General features: G+C 44.6%; 1 protein-coding gene across 2 annotated transcripts in view; it reads right to left on the bottom strand.

Moving 5' to 3' along the window:
• PTPRA (protein tyrosine phosphatase receptor type A) overlaps window positions 1-21,107 on the bottom strand; it is a 261,197-nt gene that overhangs the window by 41,893 nt on the left and 198,197 nt on the right. For both annotated transcript variants that reach the window (XM_073610999.1, XM_073610998.1), the window contains exons 4-8: window positions 19,406-19,484; window positions 16,262-16,636; window positions 10,179-10,202; window positions 6,853-6,937; window positions 1,331-1,404 (exon numbers count right to left, since the gene is read on the bottom strand). In XM_073610999.1, the coding sequence (XP_073467100.1) occupies window positions 1,331-1,404; window positions 6,853-6,937; window positions 10,179-10,202; window positions 16,262-16,636; window positions 19,406-19,478 (631 nt within the window). In that variant the 5' untranslated portion in view covers window positions 19,479-19,484. The remainder of the gene's footprint in view (window positions 1-1,330; window positions 1,405-6,852; window positions 6,938-10,178; window positions 10,203-16,261; window positions 16,637-19,405; window positions 19,485-21,107) is intronic.

Consider the following 21,107-nt stretch of genomic DNA (forward strand, 5'->3'; position numbering starts at 1 on the left):
TAGCGAGGCAGTGGTCGTCTTGTAGGTGTGTTTGAGGTCGTTATGTTGGAATACTGCCCTGTGGCCCAGTCTCTGAAGGGAGGGGATCATGCTCTACTTCAGTATGTCACAGTACATGTTGGCATTCATGGTTCAATGAACTGTAGCTCCCCAGTGCTGGCAGCACTCATGCAGCCTCAGACCATGACACTCCCATCACCATGCTTGACTGTAGGCAAGACGCACTTGTCTTTGTACTCCTCACCTGGTTGCCGCCACACACCTGACACCATCTGAACCAAATAAGTTTATCTTGGTCTCATCAGATCACAGGACATGGTTCCAGTAATCCATGTCCTTAGTCTGCTTGTCTTCAGCAAACTGTTTGCAGGCTTTCTTGTGCATCATCTTTAGAAGAGGCTTCCTTCTGGGACGACAGCCATGCAGACCAATTTGATGCAGTGTGCGGTGTATGGTCTGAGCACTGTCAGGCTGACCCCCCCACCCCTTCAAACTCTGCAGCAATGCTGGCAGAACTCATATGTCTATTTCCCAAAGACATCCTCTGGATAGGACGCTGAGCACGTGCACTCAACTCCTTTCATCGTTCATGACGAGCGCTTTTCTGAGCGGAACCTGTCCTGTTAAACCGCTGTATGGTCTTGGGCATCGTGCTGCAGCTCAGTTTCAGGGTCTTGGCAATCTTCTTATAACCTAGGCCAGTGATGGCGAACCTTGGCACCCCAGATGTTTTGGAACTACATTTCCCATGATGCTCGTGCACTCTGCAGTGTAGTTGAGCATCATGGGAAATGTATTTCCAAAACATCTGGGGTGCCAAGGTTCGCCATCACTGGCCTAGGCCATCTTTATGTAGAGAAACAATTCTTTTTTCAGATCCTCAGAAAGTTCATTGCCATGAGGTGCCATGCTGAACTTCCAGTGACCAGTATGAGAGAGTGAAAGCGATAACACCAAATTTAACACACCTGCTTCCCATTCATACCTGAGAGCTTGTAACACTAATGAGTCACATCACACCGGGGAGGGAAAATGGCTAATTGATTCCAATTTGGAAATTTTCACTTAGGGGTGTACTCACTTTTGTTGCCAGCGGTTTAGACATTATTAGCTGTGTGTTGAGTTATTTTGAGGGGACAGCAAATTTACACTGTTATACAAGCTGTACACTCACTACTTTACATTGTAGCAAAGTGTCATTTCTTCAGTGTTGTCACATGAAAAGATATAATAAAATATTTACAAAAATGTGAGGGGTGTACTCACTTTTGTGAGATACTGTAACTTCAAACCAATCCGTTGTGTGTAGTGTGATGGCACTGACACTTACCCATGTCATCTGTTCTGCCATTGGACAACCGGAAAGAGTTGGAGTGACTGCCTGCTTGTTTGTACTTCTTAAACCTATAAACATAGGTTGAGGGTTAGTTTATGTCACAACACATATCAGGTAATATATCACCGTTTTTACTTTCTACGTTTTGTAAAGTGGACCTAGGATCAGATACTTTGCATCTTTCATGTTATAGTAGACCTAGCATCAGATAGATTATCTTTTTATGTCAATTACATGCTTGTTAAATAATGTGAAAATGTTAACACTTCCAGGTATACTTTAAAGGAGAAGTGTGGGATGTCAGAATAAAAAAAAAAAAAAAAACCACACATACTCACCTATGTGGCTGTAGCATCGGTCCGATTCTGCAGCTGTCCCCCGCCGGCTCCAAAACTGAGAACTACATGTAATTACATGACAGCTGATCGCCAATTCCTCGGCCTTCATTGAGCAGAGAGTGATAACTGTCAGTCACGGGCTCTCTGCTCTGCCCCTCCAGCGCCAGGCTGTGGATGGGGCGGGAATGGCTGGCACAGGCTCCGAGGGGCACTGAGAGGCTGAGCTAGCTGCCAGTCAGATCTTTGTTGGGATCCCTGAAGGACCTGGCCCAGCTCTATGACATCAGTTGACAGCTTTAGCCCATTGTCAGCTGAATTTAGGTCACAGGAGTACAGAACTAAATGCACTCCTGTGCCCCAGATGAGAAGAATGGCCCAAAGAACTTGGGTCATACTTCTGTTAACTTTTCCATAAATCACAGTACAAGCCATCTTTATTCAGTCATCATCCAGGGTCACTACCTACTTCCGGGACTGATATGCTGACTCAGAGATGACACAACACTATAAACCTTGGTGCCTGTGCAGTTTTTGGCTGTTTTCACAAACGTTTTACACATTTCACCCTGGCTGCAGCCTCCCACTTTGTGACTTGCTACAACATTACAATGTACAGGCTGGTCAATGGGGGACAAGAGGAAATACTTCCTTTGGCAGACTGATGGAATCATTTCATCTTGGCCCCTGGTACTCTTGTGTCCCTACTTTATAGTGAACCCACCCATCACATTAAAGTACCAATATAGGGAAGCAGGAGGGGGTGGTGCACAGCTTGAATTTTACAACAAAGACTAGGTTTGCATTTAGTAAGCAGGCTTAAGCCCCATACACATGGGCCACGACATTCGGCCCGTTTGGCCAGCTTCTGTCGGATGAGCATGCTGAAAGACCAGCAGCCGACCAACTCTGGATCAGTGCTCTCAGCCAATGGCAGAGTGTGATGATCAAGTGTTCTGGTGGAGGGGCTGTCCCCCTGTCAGAACACAACAGCTCAACGGGGGGAAATCGCTTTACTAACTTTGGATGGTTAGTACAGCACCTCCGACTGGAACGGTCAGTGGCATTAGTCACTGCATACTAGGTAAAGAGCTTGGTCAATATTTCCCAAATCTCACATCCTTGTTTTACCATGTACTATGTCACTAACCAGGACAAGCATGTAAGTCTAAAGTTAAAGCTTCACCAGCTGCATACTTGTTGCAAAGGTGAAAATCCCCAAATAGTGAAAGAAGGATGATGACAGTTATGAAACCTGCAGCTTTAAAAACAAGTGGGAATTGCCATCTATTCTATTTCCATTAGACTGGTTCTCTTAGTGAGCTGATGCCTGTTAATACAGTATATGTCCCCCATCCTCCCTTTAAAACGTCTTTTCTCCATCACAGAAAAGATAAGCCGACTGGAAGTCCTTGAGGAGCGACTTCTGTATAATGAAGATTACTAGAACAGTGGAGGGAATAGTCGGCACATACAGTATTGGTATTCCAGACTAATCCAAGCATGAAAAGAAAAAACTAATTAGTGCAGAGACTTGGTAAACACTATACTCAGACCCGGGAGGGCCTCCGCTGTTCGTGAAATTCAAACTAAAAGGATGGATTCTAAGTTGTGACACACAGAGGTCGAGTAGAAGGTTGGGAAGTCAATCATATGAATAACAAATCTTTTACACTCTTTAAACAAACGAATAACTCGCTGGCACAATCTCCATATGCATGGAAACCCCTGCCTTTCTGAAGGTGATCTAGGATGTGAAGTTGAAGGTATTAAAGCAGATCTGAGGTCTGAAGCTGCATGAATTGGGGCTGATCTGACACCTTATGGGGCGTACACACAGTCGGACTTTGACCGGACTGGTCTGACGGACGCCGACGGACCAAATCCGGTGGACAATCTGATCATGTGTGGGCTTCACTGGACCTTCAGTGGACTTTTGCAGTCGCAAATCTGACGGACTTTAGATTTGGAACATGCTTCAAATCTTTACGTCGTAACTCCGCCGGACCCAGAAATCCGCTCGTCTGTATGCTAGTCCGACGGACAAAAACCCGACGCTAGGGCAGCTATTGGCTACTGGCTATCAACTTCCTTATTTTAGTCTGGTGTACGTCATCACGTACGAATCCGTCGGACTTTGGTGTGATCGTGTGTAGCCAAGTCCGATCGTTAGAAAGTCCGTCAGAAGTCCGTTGAAAGTCCGCTGGAAAGTCTGTCGGAGCAGTCCGGTCGGAAAGTCTGCCTGTGTGTACGCGGCATAAGGGTGCAGGAAATGGGGATGATGTGGGATATGAAGGTGCGTGAATTGATGATCTCCTATCAGACCCAATTGATCCTTGTAGCTGACCTGAGATCAGACCCAACCAAGATTGTAGCTGATCTGAGGTCTGCAAATGCATGCAATGGGGTCAAGAAAAAGAACAACAGGGATCACACTGAAACTAAGTCCAGTCTACTGTTTAAGGCACATTCACAGTAAATATGAACATGTATGTGTGTTCACCAGTGAGTATAATTGACCTTAACTTGCCATTAGCATTAATAACTATGAGTACAGAAACTGATAACAGACTGACACTATTGTTGCCAGGTATACAAATTGTCTAATGCTTCTAAAAATTACATTTAAAGCTTAGGTTTAGGTACAGTTACATTGGTCCAGCTTGGACTACCTTGGTTGGGTGGGGAGGCTGCACTGTGTGCACGGTTCACCTTTAAATTTTTCATTTCTTTTTTCTATAAAGGTGAACTAATACTTTAATTGTGCTGCACAATGACTGACTTATGCAGGCCTATGAGTCAAGGTCTGACATGACAAAAAAATAAACTAAAAAAAAAACACCACAATAAACTATCTGACTTTGGGTCATTGGTTCAAATCCCAACCATGGCACTACCTGCCTGGAGTTTTTATGTTCTCCCTGTGCGGGTTTTTTCCCACACTCCAAAGATATGCTGGTAGGTTAATTGATCTTAGTATACATATGAATGTGAATTAGGGACCTTAGATTGTAAGCTCCTTGAGGGCAGGGACTGTTGAGAACGTACTATTTATATGTAAAGAGCTGTGTAAATTAACTGCTTGCCGACCGGCTCACGCCGATATACGTCGGCAGAAGGGCACGTACAGGCATATTAATGTACCTGTACGTTGCCCTTTAAGAAGCGGTTTGTGGGCGCTCCGCAAGCTCCCTGAGTGTGATAGCGGGTCCCGTGGACTCGATGTCCGCAGGGATACAAGCGATCGTCTCATGGAGAGGAAGAACAGGGAAATGCTGATGTAAACAAGCATTTCCCCGTTCTGCCTAGTGACAGGACACTGATCACAGCTCCCTGTAATCGTGATCAGTGTTGTGTCACACATAGCCCACCCCCCTCACAGTTAGAATCAATCCCTAGGACACACTTAACCCCTTCACTGCCCCCTCGTGGTTAACCCCTTCACTGCCAGTCACATTTACACAGTAATCAATGCATTTTTAATTGCACTGATCGCTATATAAATGTGAATGGTCCCAAAATAGCGCCAAAAGTGTCCGATCTGTCGGCCATAATGTCGCAGTCACGATAAAAATCGCTGATCGCCATTACTAGTAAAAAAAAAAATTAAAAATTACTAATAAAAATGCCATAAAACTATCCCCTATTTTGTAGACGCTATAACTTTTGCGCAAACCACACGCTTATTGCAATTTTTTTTAACCAAAAATATGTAGAAGAATAAGTATCTGCCTAAATGGAGGGAAAAAAATTATTTTTTCATATATTTTTTGGGGATATTTATTATAGCAAAAAGTAAAAAAAAATGCGTTTTTTTCAAAATTGTTGCTATTTTTTTTGTTTGTAGCACAAAAAATAAAAACCACAGAGATGATCAAATACCACCAAAAGAAAGCTCTATTTGTGGGGCTTCTTTAGAGCCTCTCCCATCCTCTGGAATGCTCTACCCCAATCCGTCCGATTTTCTCCTACTTTAGCCACTTTCAGACGATCCCTGAAAACTCATCTCTTCAGAGAAGCCTATCTGGCCCCCACCTAACAACTGTACATTTATCTTCTCAATCAGCACATCCCCCACAGTTATTACCTCTTGTATCTCTTGACCTTCCGTCTTAGATTGTAAGCTCTAAGGAGCAGGGCCCTCTGATTCCTACTGTATTAAAGTGTATTGTATTTGTATGGTCTACCCTCAAGTTGTAAAGCGCTAGGTAAACTGTTGGCACTATATAAATACTGTATAATAATAATAAAAAAAAGGACATCAATTTTGTTTGGGAGCCACGGCGCATGACCGCGCAATTGTCAGTTAAAGTGACGCAGTGCCGAATCGCAAAAAGTGCTCTGGTCTTTGGCCAGCCAAATCGTCCAGGGCTGAAGTGGTTAAGGGCACTAGATAAGTACCTGAAATAAATGGGTTTCTGTAAAAATACAAATTTAAACTCTTGAAGTTATAATGAAGTAGTTATAACACTAAAGGAACACTTCATCTTTTTGTTCTCTCTCTGTGAAAGCTGGTGTATCAGGTTGGAAGGCTGTCCTATCTAATGAGCGCCATGTCGATTACAGATATTCATAAATCTTATACACACTGTGGCCCAAGGTTTGTGGACAACTGACCATGGCACCCCCACATTATACAGAAAAATGTGGACACCTCTCCAAATTCGGAGTTCAGGTGTTTGCAACGAAGGGTATGGTTAAAGTAGAAGTCCAGGCTTTTACTAAGCTTAAAACTTTTACGACCCTCCTAACCCCCATATGGACTACCTTGTAGAAGGAAGATACATATACTTAACTATTCTCAGGGAGCTCCAGTCCGGTCACGTGATCGTCTCCAAGTCTAAGGGTGACCTCACCATCCAGGCATTCGATCCATTGCCGGAGCTCTCTCCTCTTCCCTGAAGTTGACTACTGGAGGTTCATCACGTGACCGCACCATGACACCCCCGAGAACAGGCAAGTATACGCATCTTCCTTCTACAGGGTAGACAATACAGACAGACAATTCCTTAATAATGGCCAGAGCTTTGGATGATCAGGTGTTCACAGTTTGTCATACTGTGTAACAAAAGTGTAGAGGAGGAGTATGATGTCTGCCATTTTATTTCTTTAATGACTGAAGCCATACAAGCTGAACCTCCACCAAGTGTTATAGGGAATGGTGCTTCTTAGAAGACTTACTTCAGCATGTAGAGGACGATGATGAAGAAGACAATCATGAGCAGTGAGGAGAGCGCCACCATGACTGCGATAATGGGCGTTTCATCTGAAATAAAAAAAATAAAAAAAGTTATTTACAAGACAAAGAACGGTGACACCATACATTAATCCCTGATGTATGGAAAGAAGACTTCTGGCATAATACACAAAACTGCGATGAGAGAGAAAGAGACATCCGCGTCTTTTCACTGAAATTGCAAGAAAATGTATTCAGTCTATGTACTGGAGAACTGGGAGCCGCGGCACGAAGAACAATGGGGCATTGTCGGGAGAGCTGAAGTAAGGAACTTGTGATCAGCTGCTGGTCTATTATAACAGACAGCTCCATATATACTTCTGGATTCACATCTTCCAGACTTCAAACTTATATATAGTATGTGTGGTCACTGTGTGATTCTCTCGATGGCAGAGCCCGGTCATACACCGGGCAACCTAAGCAAGATCCTAGGGCAGTGATGGCGAACCTTGGCACCCCAGATGTTTTGGAACTACATTTCCCATGATGCTCATGCACTCTGCAGTGTAGTTGAGCATCATGGGAAATGTAGTTCCAAAACATCTGGGGTGCCAAGGTTGGCCATCACTGGCCTAGGGCATGGTGGATGGTCAGGGGCCCAGCTACAACCTTCATAACTCCTGCGGCAACCAAGGGACGGTAGTGCAATCAGTCAGAGCTGTGCAACTGCCCGTCACTTCACAAGGAATGATGCATTTGTAGGAGTTGATGTTTGATGGGGTCACACTCGTACAAAACAGTGCAAATGGGGCAGGGCGGCTTCTCTGTACCTATTGTGTAATCTTTGATGTCAATGAAAGGGATGGGGGACCAAACCTGCTACTTTGCCCGGGGCCCGATTAAGGCTTAATGTGTCCCTGATCAGTAGAACTGAAATACCATTTTCTCCATTCTGCTCGCTGAAAATGTGACTGCAAAAAAGAAAAAAAAAAAACCCCTCTATGTTCACAACAAAAGGATTGCTGGGACTGTCCTGCTAGCCATGCTCTGTGCAGCTCACAGCAACACTGGAAAAGGTGAGGTCTGCACACAAAAATCTGAAGACATTTAGTATCGTGAATATAACACCAGAGTCAGAGAAAAAACTGACACAAAGGAATTAAAAAATCATGCCAGTCCAATTAAAATACAGGTCATTTGTCTTTGCCGAAATACAACCACTTACTGCAATTAAGTATTTTTTCTTGCAACTGGCAAGCCTAAGAGAAACCCAGTGCATGACACCCTGAAAAATATTAAGTCCGATCCATCACTTTTTTTTATGTCATGTTGATTGACAGCAAAACTGGGAAGTTCCTGGTGGAAGCCAAGTTTTTATTTTTTTAAATAACCTATAACTCAAGATGGAATCGACACATGCGAATTTTATGGTTTTATTCCTTCCACCTTTTCATGACTGGAGACATGGAGATCCTTTAAATAATTAGGACCCTTCCCACTGTTTTTGCACATGCATCTTAATGTGTATTGTATTAAGGCAGCCCATTGACTTGAACACCATGCACCATTTTCAGCCGTGCAGCCCACAGTAGTTCACATTTCCCTGCTTGCACTAAGTAGGTGCATCGGGGTGCTTTATGACAAGCAACAGCACCTTAAAGTGGTTGTTAAGCCACTCAATGACATTGCTACAATCCCCTCTGCTATATTAAATAATGTCCCCGGTGCATGCGTTTTGTTTTTTTTTGTTTTTTAAATGCTGCTGTGTGTTAATTTCATTGCGCCAATCGTCGCTCACAAGACCAGCCACCTCTCTCGATCTGACAGCTACAGTGGGTGGGGCTAAGAAACCTCCACTGACGTCAGCCAGGAGGAGAAGAGAGGCGGGCAGTTACGTGAGCGCCGATCAGCACTATGAAATGAGAGGAGGAGAAGAGAGGCGGGCAGTTACGATCAGCACTATGAAATGAGGTAGACAGCGGCATTAAAAAAAAAAAACAAACATAAACTGAGGACATTATTTAATGTGACATTAGGGATTGTAGCAATGTCATTGTGTTACGATAGCAGCAGGAGAAGAGGGCTGGGGAGTGGACGGAGCTGACAGGTAAGGAGGGGAGGAGGGAGAGGACAGGGGAGAGCAGACAGGAGAGCTACGGGTGACAGAGGCACAAACCGACCACGGTGTCAGGGCTCAGCAGCCATGATAAACCATGGTCAGTTTACAGGGGGGAGAGCAGGATCAGCCAGGTATTTCAGGTGATATAGGGGGCCAAATTACACAGCACAAGCACTGGGCTGTATTACATGCTTTAAGTGAACAGGATCATTTTTTAGGATTACAAACACTTAAAAGCAGGGGTCTCAAACTGGTGGCCCTACAGCTGTTGCAAAACCACAAGTTCCATGAGGCCTTGCAAGGCTGACAGTTACAAGCATGACTCCCTCAGGCAAAGGCATGATGGGACTTGTAGTTCCACAGCAGCTGGATGGCCACCAGTTTGGGACCCCTGCGTTAAAGCATCTCTAAAAGCAATTTTTTTTTCTTCCGATTGATGTTTTGGATCAAATAGGGAATTGTAAAAAGCCCAAATGATCTTTTAGTTTATATCAACTAAACACATTTCAGGTGCATTAAAAAAAAAAAAAAAAAAAGTGTTTAAAAGCCTAAGGGCCCCATTCACACTTGTGTGACTTGTCATGTGACTTTGGACATGACAAGTCGCATGACAAGTTGCAGCCCTTTGTTAGCAAGGGCACCCGTTCAGATCGGTCTTGAGAAAGTAAAGTTGGAATAAAGTTGCACTGGAAATCATGCGACTTTGGAGACACACTAATATAAGTGGAGCCTCAAGGGTTAGTTCACTATAAAAAAAAAAATAAAAAAATTCCCTGTGGAGTCCATGAACACCATTCCATAACACTAAACAAATCCAATTTAAAAAATATGCATTTATGCTTTTCCCATACCTGTAGGCCATTTGTGCTTCTAATTGTTTTCACAGCTCCGTCCTGTCCTCTTCTCTAGGAGCCAATGGCTCCTGCTGCTGTCAATTACAGCTTGTGAGGAGGGAGTTGGGGCAGGGCGGGGCAGCGCTGTGCATGTCATTGGACACACAGAGGGCGGTTCGGGATCTATCACGTACCCACTCAGAAAGGGGGAGGAGACAGAAAATCCGATGGGGGACCCCAGAAGAGGAGGATCGGGGCTGCTCTGTGCAAAACCACTGCACAGAGCAGGTATGTATGATGTGTTTGATATTTTTAAAAAAATCCCTTTACAATCACTTTAACATATGCAAAAGGGTTAAAGTTGAATGCTGGTACAAACCTTGGTGGCCTTCCGGCGCTGGGTCTGGAAGAAAAAAATGAAAATAAGATAAGTTCCATAAAAACCCAGTAAACGGGTAAAATGCAAAAAGTTTTTTTTTTTTGTCATTTATATTTAAACAGAATGGGTGTTTTACAAGGTGAGGGTTCACATATAATTTAAAGTGAATTTAGTATCAAAAATATTTGTAACCACTTGCCGACCGCCCCACTGTGGGGCGGAGGCTTCTACAGAAGAAATCACGTACCTGTGATTGTTCCCGGCAGAGGCAGAACAGCGGTCTACTTATGTAAACAAGGCAGATCACCATTCTGTGACAAGGAAAGACAGAGATCCTGTATATCTGCTAAGCAGGAACACGGATCTCTGTCTTCTCACAGTACAAGCATCCCCCTAAACAGTGAGAAAGCACGCCTTAGGAAAAAATGTAACCCTTTGATCACCCCTGATGTTAATCCCTTCCCTGCCAGTGTCAATAGTACAGTGACAGTGCATATTTTTTTTTTAGCACTGATCACTGTATTGGTGTCACTAGTCCCCAAAAAGTGTCACTTAGTGTCCGATTTGTCCGCCGCAGTCTGGCTATGAGTCACTGATCGCTGCCATTACCAGTAAAAATAAATTAAAATTCCATAAAAATATCCCATAATTTGAAGATGCTATAACTTTTGCGCAAAAACTAATCTATATAAACGTATTGGGATTTTTTTTTTTTTTTACCAAAAATATGTAGCAGAATACATATTGGCCTAAATTGATGAAGAAATTGGATTTAGATTCATTTTTTTTTTCCTTTCCTTTTATAATGGCTATATGTATACCCGTTGAAAATAGAATGAATGTGTGTTAAGATATACTTTGTGATACGCAAGCAATTAAAATATCTATGTTTATATGTATAAAAATTGTTGGGAAAAAAAAAATAAATATATAGAATTTAAAAAAAGAAGAAATTAGATTTTTTTATTGGATATGTTTTATAGCAGAATGTAAAAAATAGTTTTTTTTCCAAATTTCGGTATTGTTGGTTTATAGCGCAAAAAAAAAAAAAAGAAAAAAAAAAAAAAAACGCAAAGGTGATCAAATATCACCAAAAGAAAAGCTATATTTGTGGTAAAAAAAAAGGACATCAATTTTACGTGCGTACAGTGTTGCACGACCGCGCAATTGTCAGTTAAACGCAGTGCCGTATCCCAATAAAAGGCCTAGTAATGAGGGGGGGGGGGTTTAACCTTCCAGAGCTGAAGTGGGTAATGAAGTGCTAATTAATGTGCAATTAGAACACTTGCAGCCATTTAATATCTAACAGAGATCACCGTACCTGAACAATGCCTTCATCTGCTTTTCTCTTTAGAAAGATGGAGTCATCGTTGTTGAGGCATCACCCACTGTCACAAATGTCTGACACAGATCAGCCCCCTACTGCAGCCTCTCAACCTTGTGACTTGCAACAAAGTTACAATGTACAGTCGATCACCGGGACAGAGGAGACTTGGGCAATGCTTTCTGCTGCCTGCAGCAGACTGACATTATAAACTCAGCCTAGGCAAAGTCCCTGGGCTGGAGAGTAAGGATTTCTTTTGAATAAAATGGAGACACTATTGTTGTACACCGACATGTCAGGAATGTGTCCATGCAGACACGTACAGGGTCCACTTTAGAAGCATTTCCCTCCTGGATCTGTGTGGTCCTCACATGCCCGGGGCCACTGAAAGTGCCACAGAAGTTCAGAACATTGCGGACAGCCAGAAGTGTGAGAAGGGAATCACAACATGACTACCTATGAAAGGTATGTGAGTACAATTCAGCTGTTCCTGCATGTTTACACAAGGCGAGGAGATGGAGAATTGACAGGAAAAATCTTTCATGTTTTTATCCGTGTTCATTCTGACATTCCATGCATGCATACTCATAGCACAGAGCACAACACGGGGGAGGGGAGGAGGAGGACAGAGTCCACACCCTATGTGGAGACAGCTAGAATAACCTCATTTATAGGAACGCTGTCCAAGACTCCGCATTTCACCACCCCCTTCATGACTTGATGAAATGATTGGATTCCTGTTTGTGAAGGAGAACATATTGTTTAAACGCAAAACCATAAATGTAATATATTGCAGCTTACCAATCATTAGACATGGTGGCTGCATTCGTTTTTTTTTTTTTTTTAGGCTTTTTTCCCTTTGTTTTCACCTGGTGATCTGACCAATAACACCCCTCCAGTATTAGTGACACACAACTCTGGAGGAAGGAGCACAGGGGAAACCAGCAGACAGCACCATTATCAGTCTGGGGGGGGTTGTATTCGATATATTTGTGGATTTACAACCACTAAAAAAATTAAAACCAGACTCCAGTTCACACTTTATAATCAGTTACAGCAAACTTTTTTTTTCCCTTTTGAGATAAAGGTTTAGAAAGATAAATAAAAGCTGATCATTTTAATCACCCCTGTCAGTGTGGGCTGGTGAGGCTGCATTGATGTGGGCTGGTGAGGCTGCATTGATGTGGGCTGGTGAGGCTGCATTGATGTGGGCTGGTGAGGCTGCATTGATGTGGGCTGGTGAGGCTGCATTGATGTGGGCTGGTGAGGCTGCATTGATGTGGGCTGGTGAGGCTGCATTGATGTGGGCTGGTGAGGCTGCATTGATGTGGGCTGGTGAGGCTGCATTGATGTGGGCTGGTGAGGCTGCATTGATGTGGGCTGGTGAGGCTGCATTGATGTGGGCTGGTGAGGCTGCATTGATGTGGGCTGGTGAGGCTGCATTGATGTGGGCTGGTGAGGCTGCATTGATGTGGGCTGGTGAGGCTGCATTGATGTGGGCTGGTGAGGCTGCATTGATGTGGGCTGGTGAGGCTGCATTGATGTGGACTGGTGAGGCTGCATTGATGTGGACTGGTGAGGCTGCATTGATGTGGACTGGTGAGGCTGCAGACGGGCATTGATCAGGCTGCACTGATGGCAATGGTGAGGCTGCACTGACACTTATTTTGCTTTAAAGTTCCTTATTTAAAATTTAAGTTTTTTTCCCTGAAACTTCCCTCTTAAAATGAATGTGCGTGTTATACGCCAATAAATATGGTATATTATAATAAATATAAACTGCTTAAAGTGGTTGTAAACCCGTAAGGTTTTTCACCTTAATGGAAACTATCCATTAAGGTGAAAAACCTCCTGTGATGCAGCAGCCCCCCAGAGCCCCCATTTTACATACCTGAACCCGATCTCTCCAGCAACAGAGACGAGCACACCAGCTCCAGCCGATGTCTCAGGTCCTGATTGGATAGATTGATAGCAGTGCAGTCATTGGCTCCTGCTGCTGTCAATCAAATCCAATGACACAGGCCGAGTCCTGCGGTCTGTGACAATGGACGCAGCAGCAGGACACAGGAGCACGTAGCACGAGTGTACTGTGGGAGAGCGGCTCTCCAAAGGGACACTCGAAAAGAGGAGGAGCCAGGAGTGCCGCTGAGGGACCCCAGAAGAGAAGGATCTGTGCAAAACCAACTACACAGAGGAGGCAAGTATGACATATTTGTTTTTTTTTTGTTTTAAGAAACCTTTACATATCCTTTAATACTTTTTCTCATAAGCTGTTAGAGCAGTCTTCTGATGTCTATCATTGTCCAGCCAAGCACTGGTTAAAGCTTGTAGGAGGAGTTTTCTGACTGTCCTATGAGGCTGCAGGACCCTGACCCTCTGTCTGGACAGTGCTGATTGGCCCTGTGCTGATCACACGCACCCTCCCAAGAAAAAAAAAAAAAAAAACACCTCTCTAGCAATAAACACCAAAGCATGTGCAGCCCATCCCCTGGCTCTGTAAATATCAGGTTATTTTTTGGAGACAGTGGAATAAGTGGAGGATCAGAGAAGACAGGATCAAACAGCCTTTATACACAATGCAAAGGATTAACCCCTTTGGTTCCACAGTGAGTATAACAAGCATGCTTTACTGTTGTGGGTTTAGTAACACTTTAATTGGTTTGTCTCATCCATGTAAACTGATACATTCTGCTGGAGAGCTGAAAAAGCTGTGCTTTTGAAAAACAACGGACCTGCTGGCTGGCTTACCACAAGAAAATAGAAGAAAGCCTAACAAAAAAAGAAAACGCATGCAGCCATCACATCAAAGAACTGGTAATCTGCAATATAATAAAATGTTTGCTTTTAGGTTTCATACGGCTTTAACCCCCAGGCTCCAACCGCATGCAAATATGCGGCCTCCTTGGCGCCGCATATTTGCATGCATTAGCGCCGATAGAACTGTGCTGAGAATGCACGCCTTGCCAGCAGTGTCCCGCGGCTCACGAAAAGATCCTGATCGCTTTTTACGATTGGGAGTTTTCCGCTCATGTGACCGCTGTGACAGCCAATCACGGCGGTCACATAGTCACAAGCCCTGCCTTTTGGAATGCCAAACCCCTTAGGCAGGAGGCAGCGACAAAGGGGTTTAAAAAAAAACAAAAAAAAAACAAAGAAAAAACGCTGCTGACCCACTGTCTGCACCACTGATTTTTGCACAGTTACCGCTGACAGAAGAATCTTCTGCTTCTGACACTTCCGGGAGTGTCGGGTTTCTGGTCCCCATGGTGTGCTTTATGGTTGCTAACGCTGACCACATCAACCTTAAAAATGCTCCCTTCCCCAAGACCCCTTTCACACTGGGGCACTTTTCAGGGGTTTTAGTGCTAAAAATAGCGCCTGTAAAGCACCTCTCAAGCCACCCCAGTGTGAAAACCTGAGTGCTTTCACACTGGGGTGGTGCGCTTGCAGGACGGGAAAAAGAGTCCAGCAAGCAGCATCTTTGGGGCGGTGCGGGAGCGCTGTATACACCGCTCCTCCACCACCCCTACCCATTGAAGTGAATGGGCAGCGCTGCCGAAGCTCCTGCAAAGTGCAACACAGGCGCCATTAACCCTTTCCTCGCCCGCTAGCAGGGGTTAAAAGTGCCCCGCTAGTGGGCGAAAAGTGCCGCCATAAAAGCGGTAAGGCGCCGCTAAAACTAGCGGCGCTTTACCGCTAATGCCCGCACCACCCCAGTGTGAAAGGAGTCTTAGACCTATGCTGACTAACCTGTGTAAGAAAGATGTATATACTCATTTTCAGGCCACTCCAGTCCAGTCACACGATTCCCATGTCAGCCAGTGGTGGCTGCTGCAGGGGAAAGGAGAGAACACCCGACAATGGCTGAGAAAGCCTGCAGCGGTGACCTGTAGGCTTCTATGGCCCACCCATTGTCAACGGTCCCTCCTCTCCCCTGCAGCCACCGGTGACGGACACGGATGAGCTGGATCACTTTATCGGACAAGAGCGATCTGAAAAAGAGGAAAGTATACACGTTTTTCTTGCACAGGTTAGTCAGCACAGGTGTAAGGAGGGGGGGAGGGAACATTTTTGAGACTAAATAGGTTTAGGTTGGAATTCTACTTTAAAGTGGTTGTAAACGTTAAAAAAAAAAAAAAAAAATTCTCTAACAAACATGTCTATACTTACCCTGCAATGATTTTGTACAGAGCAGCACGGATCTACCGGGGTCCCCCGCCAGCACTCCAGGCCTCTTCTCTTCCACGGACACAGACAGCGGGACTCGGCCCGGCACACCGCTCCCTTGTCAGAGCTTTTGAGTGACAGCTCCTGCTGCCATCAATCTGTCCAATGAGGAGAGCGAAAGCAGCTGGAGCCGTTCCGCTCGTGCACATCGCTGGATGAGATTGGGCTCAGGTAAGAAAAAAAAAAAGGGGGGGGGGTGGTCTGGGGGAGCACAGAGGGTTTTTCACCTTAATGCATTACCACTTTAAGCTATGCAACCTGGTCTAGGACCTGCCTCAAACTGTGATTGGGCAACGAATGAGCAGCGGCACACCGGTGAGGTTATGCCAAATCTCCCTGTGCTCACCCATGTGTTTTAGAAGTGCCAGCTTCTTTATTTTCTCAGAATAATGCCCCTCCCTCCTAGTGTCTGAGTGTTGCTGTGCACAGCAATAGAGGAGGCCGATACCAGAGGAGAAGGTCCTCTTTGCCACTTGTGAACGCAGGTTTTGCTGGGACACATGTGGGAGGCATTACATAACGATCGTCCTACCTGATGGTGTGATGCTTTCCTCAGTCGAGTATTCCAGAGTTGTCATCTCCTCCGGAATGTCCCCGCTGGTTGTTTTTGCAACGGTGATAGGTGGCACCGGGGTGCTGGTTTTGCCGACATGAACAGTGGTTGGGGTAGCAGTGGAGTTGTCAAGCTGTGTGCGATTGCTGAAGTCCGAGTCATTGCTTGCAGGGATGTACGTGGAGATGGGGGAAGTAGCATTGATTGTAGGCGCCAAGATCACCGGCGGAGTGGTGGTGACTGCTTGTGTCGGCTTGGGGTCGGCTCCCGCATTGCTGTCTGTGCTAGGTTGGACATTGAGGATGTGTAGCGTTGGGCCAGACGTGATATTCAAAGGTGCTATGGTGGGAGACACTGAACATACAAAGGAATGTATTAATATGTGGCTCTAAATTCTGCACAAGATGCTGTGAGGTGTATTTATAAGGTGGAAAATACTGCAACCACAAGATGGAGATGAGGACCATACTTCTTTCCTATGATAGTCAGCACCATCTAGTGGTTGTGATTCCCACAGTATTACACTTCATGTTCTGGGGTGACAAAGCTTACTTGATGCACTGTACCTAGAGAGCAGTGGTCTCCAAACTGTGGCCTGATTGATGGGGCCCTTGGAGCACTAGTCGTCCTCCAATGGGCATCAACAGTGGGGCATCATTTTTACCACTGATCCCAATGGCGGGGCACAATTTTTACCACTGATACCAATTACGAGGCACCATTCCTTCCACTGATACCAATGATGGGGCACTATTCCTTCCACCAATACCAATGACGGGGCACTATACCTTCAACCAATACCAATGATGGGGCACTACTCCTCCAACTAATAACCATTCCTTCCACCAATACCAATGATGGGGCACTATTCCTACAACCAATATCAATTATGGGGCACCATTTCTTCAACTAATACCATTCCAACTGATACCAATGATGGTGCACCATTCCTCCAACTAATACCAACCAGTGGTGGCTGGTGCTCACTATTTTTTGGGGGGGGGGCAACAAACAAACCTGCCCTGCTCGGGAGATGGACGGTGGCGATCAGTGCCGCCCTAAGACTCCTGGCCAATTGGGTCTCAGGACCCACTTCCTGATTGGCTGGGAGGAGAAGCAGGAAGACATTACCGAATATTAATTTGCTATTGTCACACAACTGGGTGGGCTCAGGGCGCAGCGCCCTGAGTCCACCCTTTTTTGAAGCCAAATTAGAGCCTCAGGCTCTAATCACATGCTTTAAAAAAAAAAAAAAAACCATTGAAATCCATGCGTCCGGAGCCCTGCATGTAGATTAGAGGCCGGCCGCATGGATTAGGGGGGCAGTGCCCCTGCGTCCCTAATGGACGGCCATCACTGCCTCTAATTAATACCAATAATGGGGCACTATTCTGCCAAAGCCAATAATGGGGCATCATTCCTTCAAGTAAAACCAATGATAGGGCACTATTCCTCCAACTAATAACATTGATAGGGCACCAATTCTTCAACTAGTTCCAATGTTGGGGCAATATTTCTCTCACTATTACCAATGGTGGGGCACTATTCCTTCCACCAATACCAATGATGAGGCATTATTCCTCTCACTATTACCAATGGTGAGGCACTATTCCTTCCACTGACACCAATGATGGGGCACTATTCCTTCCACTGACACCAATGGTGGGGCACTATTCCTTCCACTAATACCAATGGTGGGGCACTATTCCTTCCACCAATACCAATGATGGTGCATTATTCCTCTCACTATTACCAATGGTGGGGCACTATTCCTTCCACCAATACCAATGATGAGGCATTATTCCTCTCACTATTACCAATGGTGAGGCACTATTCCTTCCACTGACACCAATGGTGGGGCACTATTCCTTCCACTAATACCAATGATGGGGCACTATTCCTTCCACTAATACCAACGATGGTGCATTATTCCTCTCACTATTACCCCAACTAATACCAATGATAGGACACTTATTCTTCCACTAATACCAATGAAGGGGCACTATTCCTCCAACTAATACCAATGATGAGGCACTATTCCTTCTGCTACTTACCACAGATGCTATATAATTTATTTTACTCTCATGGACTATCAAGCTTGAGGCATTGTATACCTTCCACTGGCCACAATCCGGCCCCCTGAAAAACTGAAGGACAGTAAACCAGCCTTCTGTTTAGAAAAGTCTGGAGACCACTTCTAGAGAGGACCAACATGGTCACCCTAAGCTGGATTACAAATTCCGCCCCCTCTTCTCATCTCAGTTACATGATGGGCAGTGGGATTTGTAGTTCACAGACAGCTTATAAGCAGATAACATTTTTGGAGATTTTAGAACACCGCATTTTGTCAAGATCAGCCGGTGTTTTTTTGTACTCGTAGGAAACGTACTTTGAAAAAAAAATTTAAACATTCAGAGTACCAGCTTGAAACACGCCTGCTGCTTCTTTTACAAAACCATAGGAGAGGTTTCCTCTTTCCCCCATGCTAGACTAGTCATCAGTAACAGAACAAGAATCTGAGCTTTGCTGCAACATTTAACCAGCACTGCGTAATCATATCTAGACAGTAACCATTTAACCCTTTAGCTGCCACTAACTTATGTCATATGCCAGAAACGGACAGCATTACAATGACTTCTGGGTTCAACTGTCACATTGCCCCGACCTCTGTGGTAGTAGAAGAAGCGAATGGAGTGAGAACCGCACTCTATTAGGTTTAGTGGAAGGAAGGTAAGGGGTCCAGGTCCATGTCACATTAAGCAGAACATGTCTAAACAAAATGCTATCATATAAGAGACTTTTAAATAAAGTTAAAATGGGGTATAAAAAAAAAAAAAGTTACATTTGTTAATATTTTTTCAATGATTTACAATTCAGCTGTCAGCAATGGTACAAACAAAACAGTTGTGGTAGGTATCGGCGAGTACAAAAAAAAAAAAAAAAAAAAGTATTGGTACTCAGAAAAGAAATGGAATTGGTGAATCCCTAGTTATAACCTTCCCATAGTTCTACTTTATGGGCAACATACAGAAGCAAGTAAACCTTCAAATATTTTATTTTATTGTACAACAGTAAAAGTTGTGTAATGCAGCGATTGCAGAGTAACGGGTCTTCTATACTCACCTGTGGTGACATTGTCTGCAGCCACGCACGTCAGCGAGCACGCCAGCAGTAGAAACCCATGCCAGGAATCCATGGCACTCTGAAACACACAGGAATTGTAGAATTAGCATAATATATATTTTTATATATATATATATATATATATATATATATATATATATATATATATATATATATATATATATATATATATATATGACAAACAAGGCAACAGTACTAAATGATATTAGAAGCTTTCCGAACTGAAGTCCCCATACATGATGCGTTGGCTCTCCAAAGCCCGCCAACATTGGCACTGAAACCAGAGCACCAAGAGGCACCGCAGAGGTCACTGCTGATTGTGCCATAAATCCCAACTCCGACCGTCTTTTTTTTTTTCTGTTTATTATGTTTTGGATGGTGTGGAGATGGGTTAGAACCTCAAATAAAAAGTTTATTCCACTTATATCACCTTTCCTGGATCACCAATTTATCACAGGTAAGTTATAAAGCAACATCAACGTAATCACTTCAATACCGGGCACTCTCACCCACTTCCTGCCCAGGACAATTTTCAGCGCTCTCACACCAATTGCTTGGTCATGCAACACTGTACCCAAATTAAATTTTTATCTTCTTTTTCCCCCACACAAATAGAGATTTCTTTTGGCGGTATTTGATCACCGATAGCGGGCACTGATGAGGCTGCACTAATGTGCAGCACTGATCGGTGGTACTAATAGGCGGCACCGATAAGGAGGCACCGACGAGGAGGCACCGATGGGGAGGAACCGACAGGCGGCACCGATGAGGCTGCGTTAATATGCAGCCCTGATCGGTGTCACTGATGGGTGGCAATGATGGGCACCACTGACATGCAGCAGTGATCAATGGCACTGATGGGCACTTATAGGTGAACACTGATGAGGCAAAACTAATATGCAGCACTGATCGGTGGCACTGACAGGCATTACTGATGGGCACCGATCGGCATCACAGGTGGGGCTGCACGGATTATCAGCCTCTGTTCACGCCCTGTCAGCAGTGAATATAGGAATGCCGATAACTGGCACTTCCTGGTAACACTGATCAGCTGATCACATGGTAGACTACGTCGTAGGCTCTTTACCACAGATCGCCGTGCTCGAGTGGCTTGTTCTGCTGGATATCATAGGACGTCCAGTCAGATCGGGAGGAGCCACCACTCGGCCATCATTTTGCTATAGGTCGGGCGGAATGAGGTTAAGCAGCGCATTAAACCCCCCATCATGGATAAAAATGAAAAATTTTAAACAAAACCTTTCAGTTTTTGTTTTAAAAACTTTTGTTTCCATTTAGTGATGTGATCACTGGCTCTCTATGCTTGTCTATGCAATTCAAGAAAATCATAGCTGGTGGGGGCTCTCAATAGTTTCCTGAAAACAGCTGACCAACTAGGTAACGCCTGTATGTAATGCTAAGCCTGCATTTACTTTGACTTCACTGCACACTGCAAGCCTCTCATAGTCTGCATTTAGCAGCTGCAGCAAGTCAGAGACGGTCTCATCTCCGAGCTGGAGGACATTTAGCATTATCTAGCCCCGCCCCTTACATTCACTGGAGTTCAAGCCTTTCAGTTATGGAGGTTCTGTATCACATGTGGGGGGGGGTCTGCCTAGAAAATCTCACTCCTCCGCACTGGCATCTACTCATCATTAGCATAACTCCTCCCAAGACCCCGCCC

Source organism: Aquarana catesbeiana, linkage group LG01 (assembly GCF_042186555.1).
Source record: "Aquarana catesbeiana isolate 2022-GZ linkage group LG01, ASM4218655v1, whole genome shotgun sequence".
Taxonomy (NCBI): Eukaryota; Metazoa; Chordata; class Amphibia; order Anura; family Ranidae; genus Aquarana; species Aquarana catesbeiana.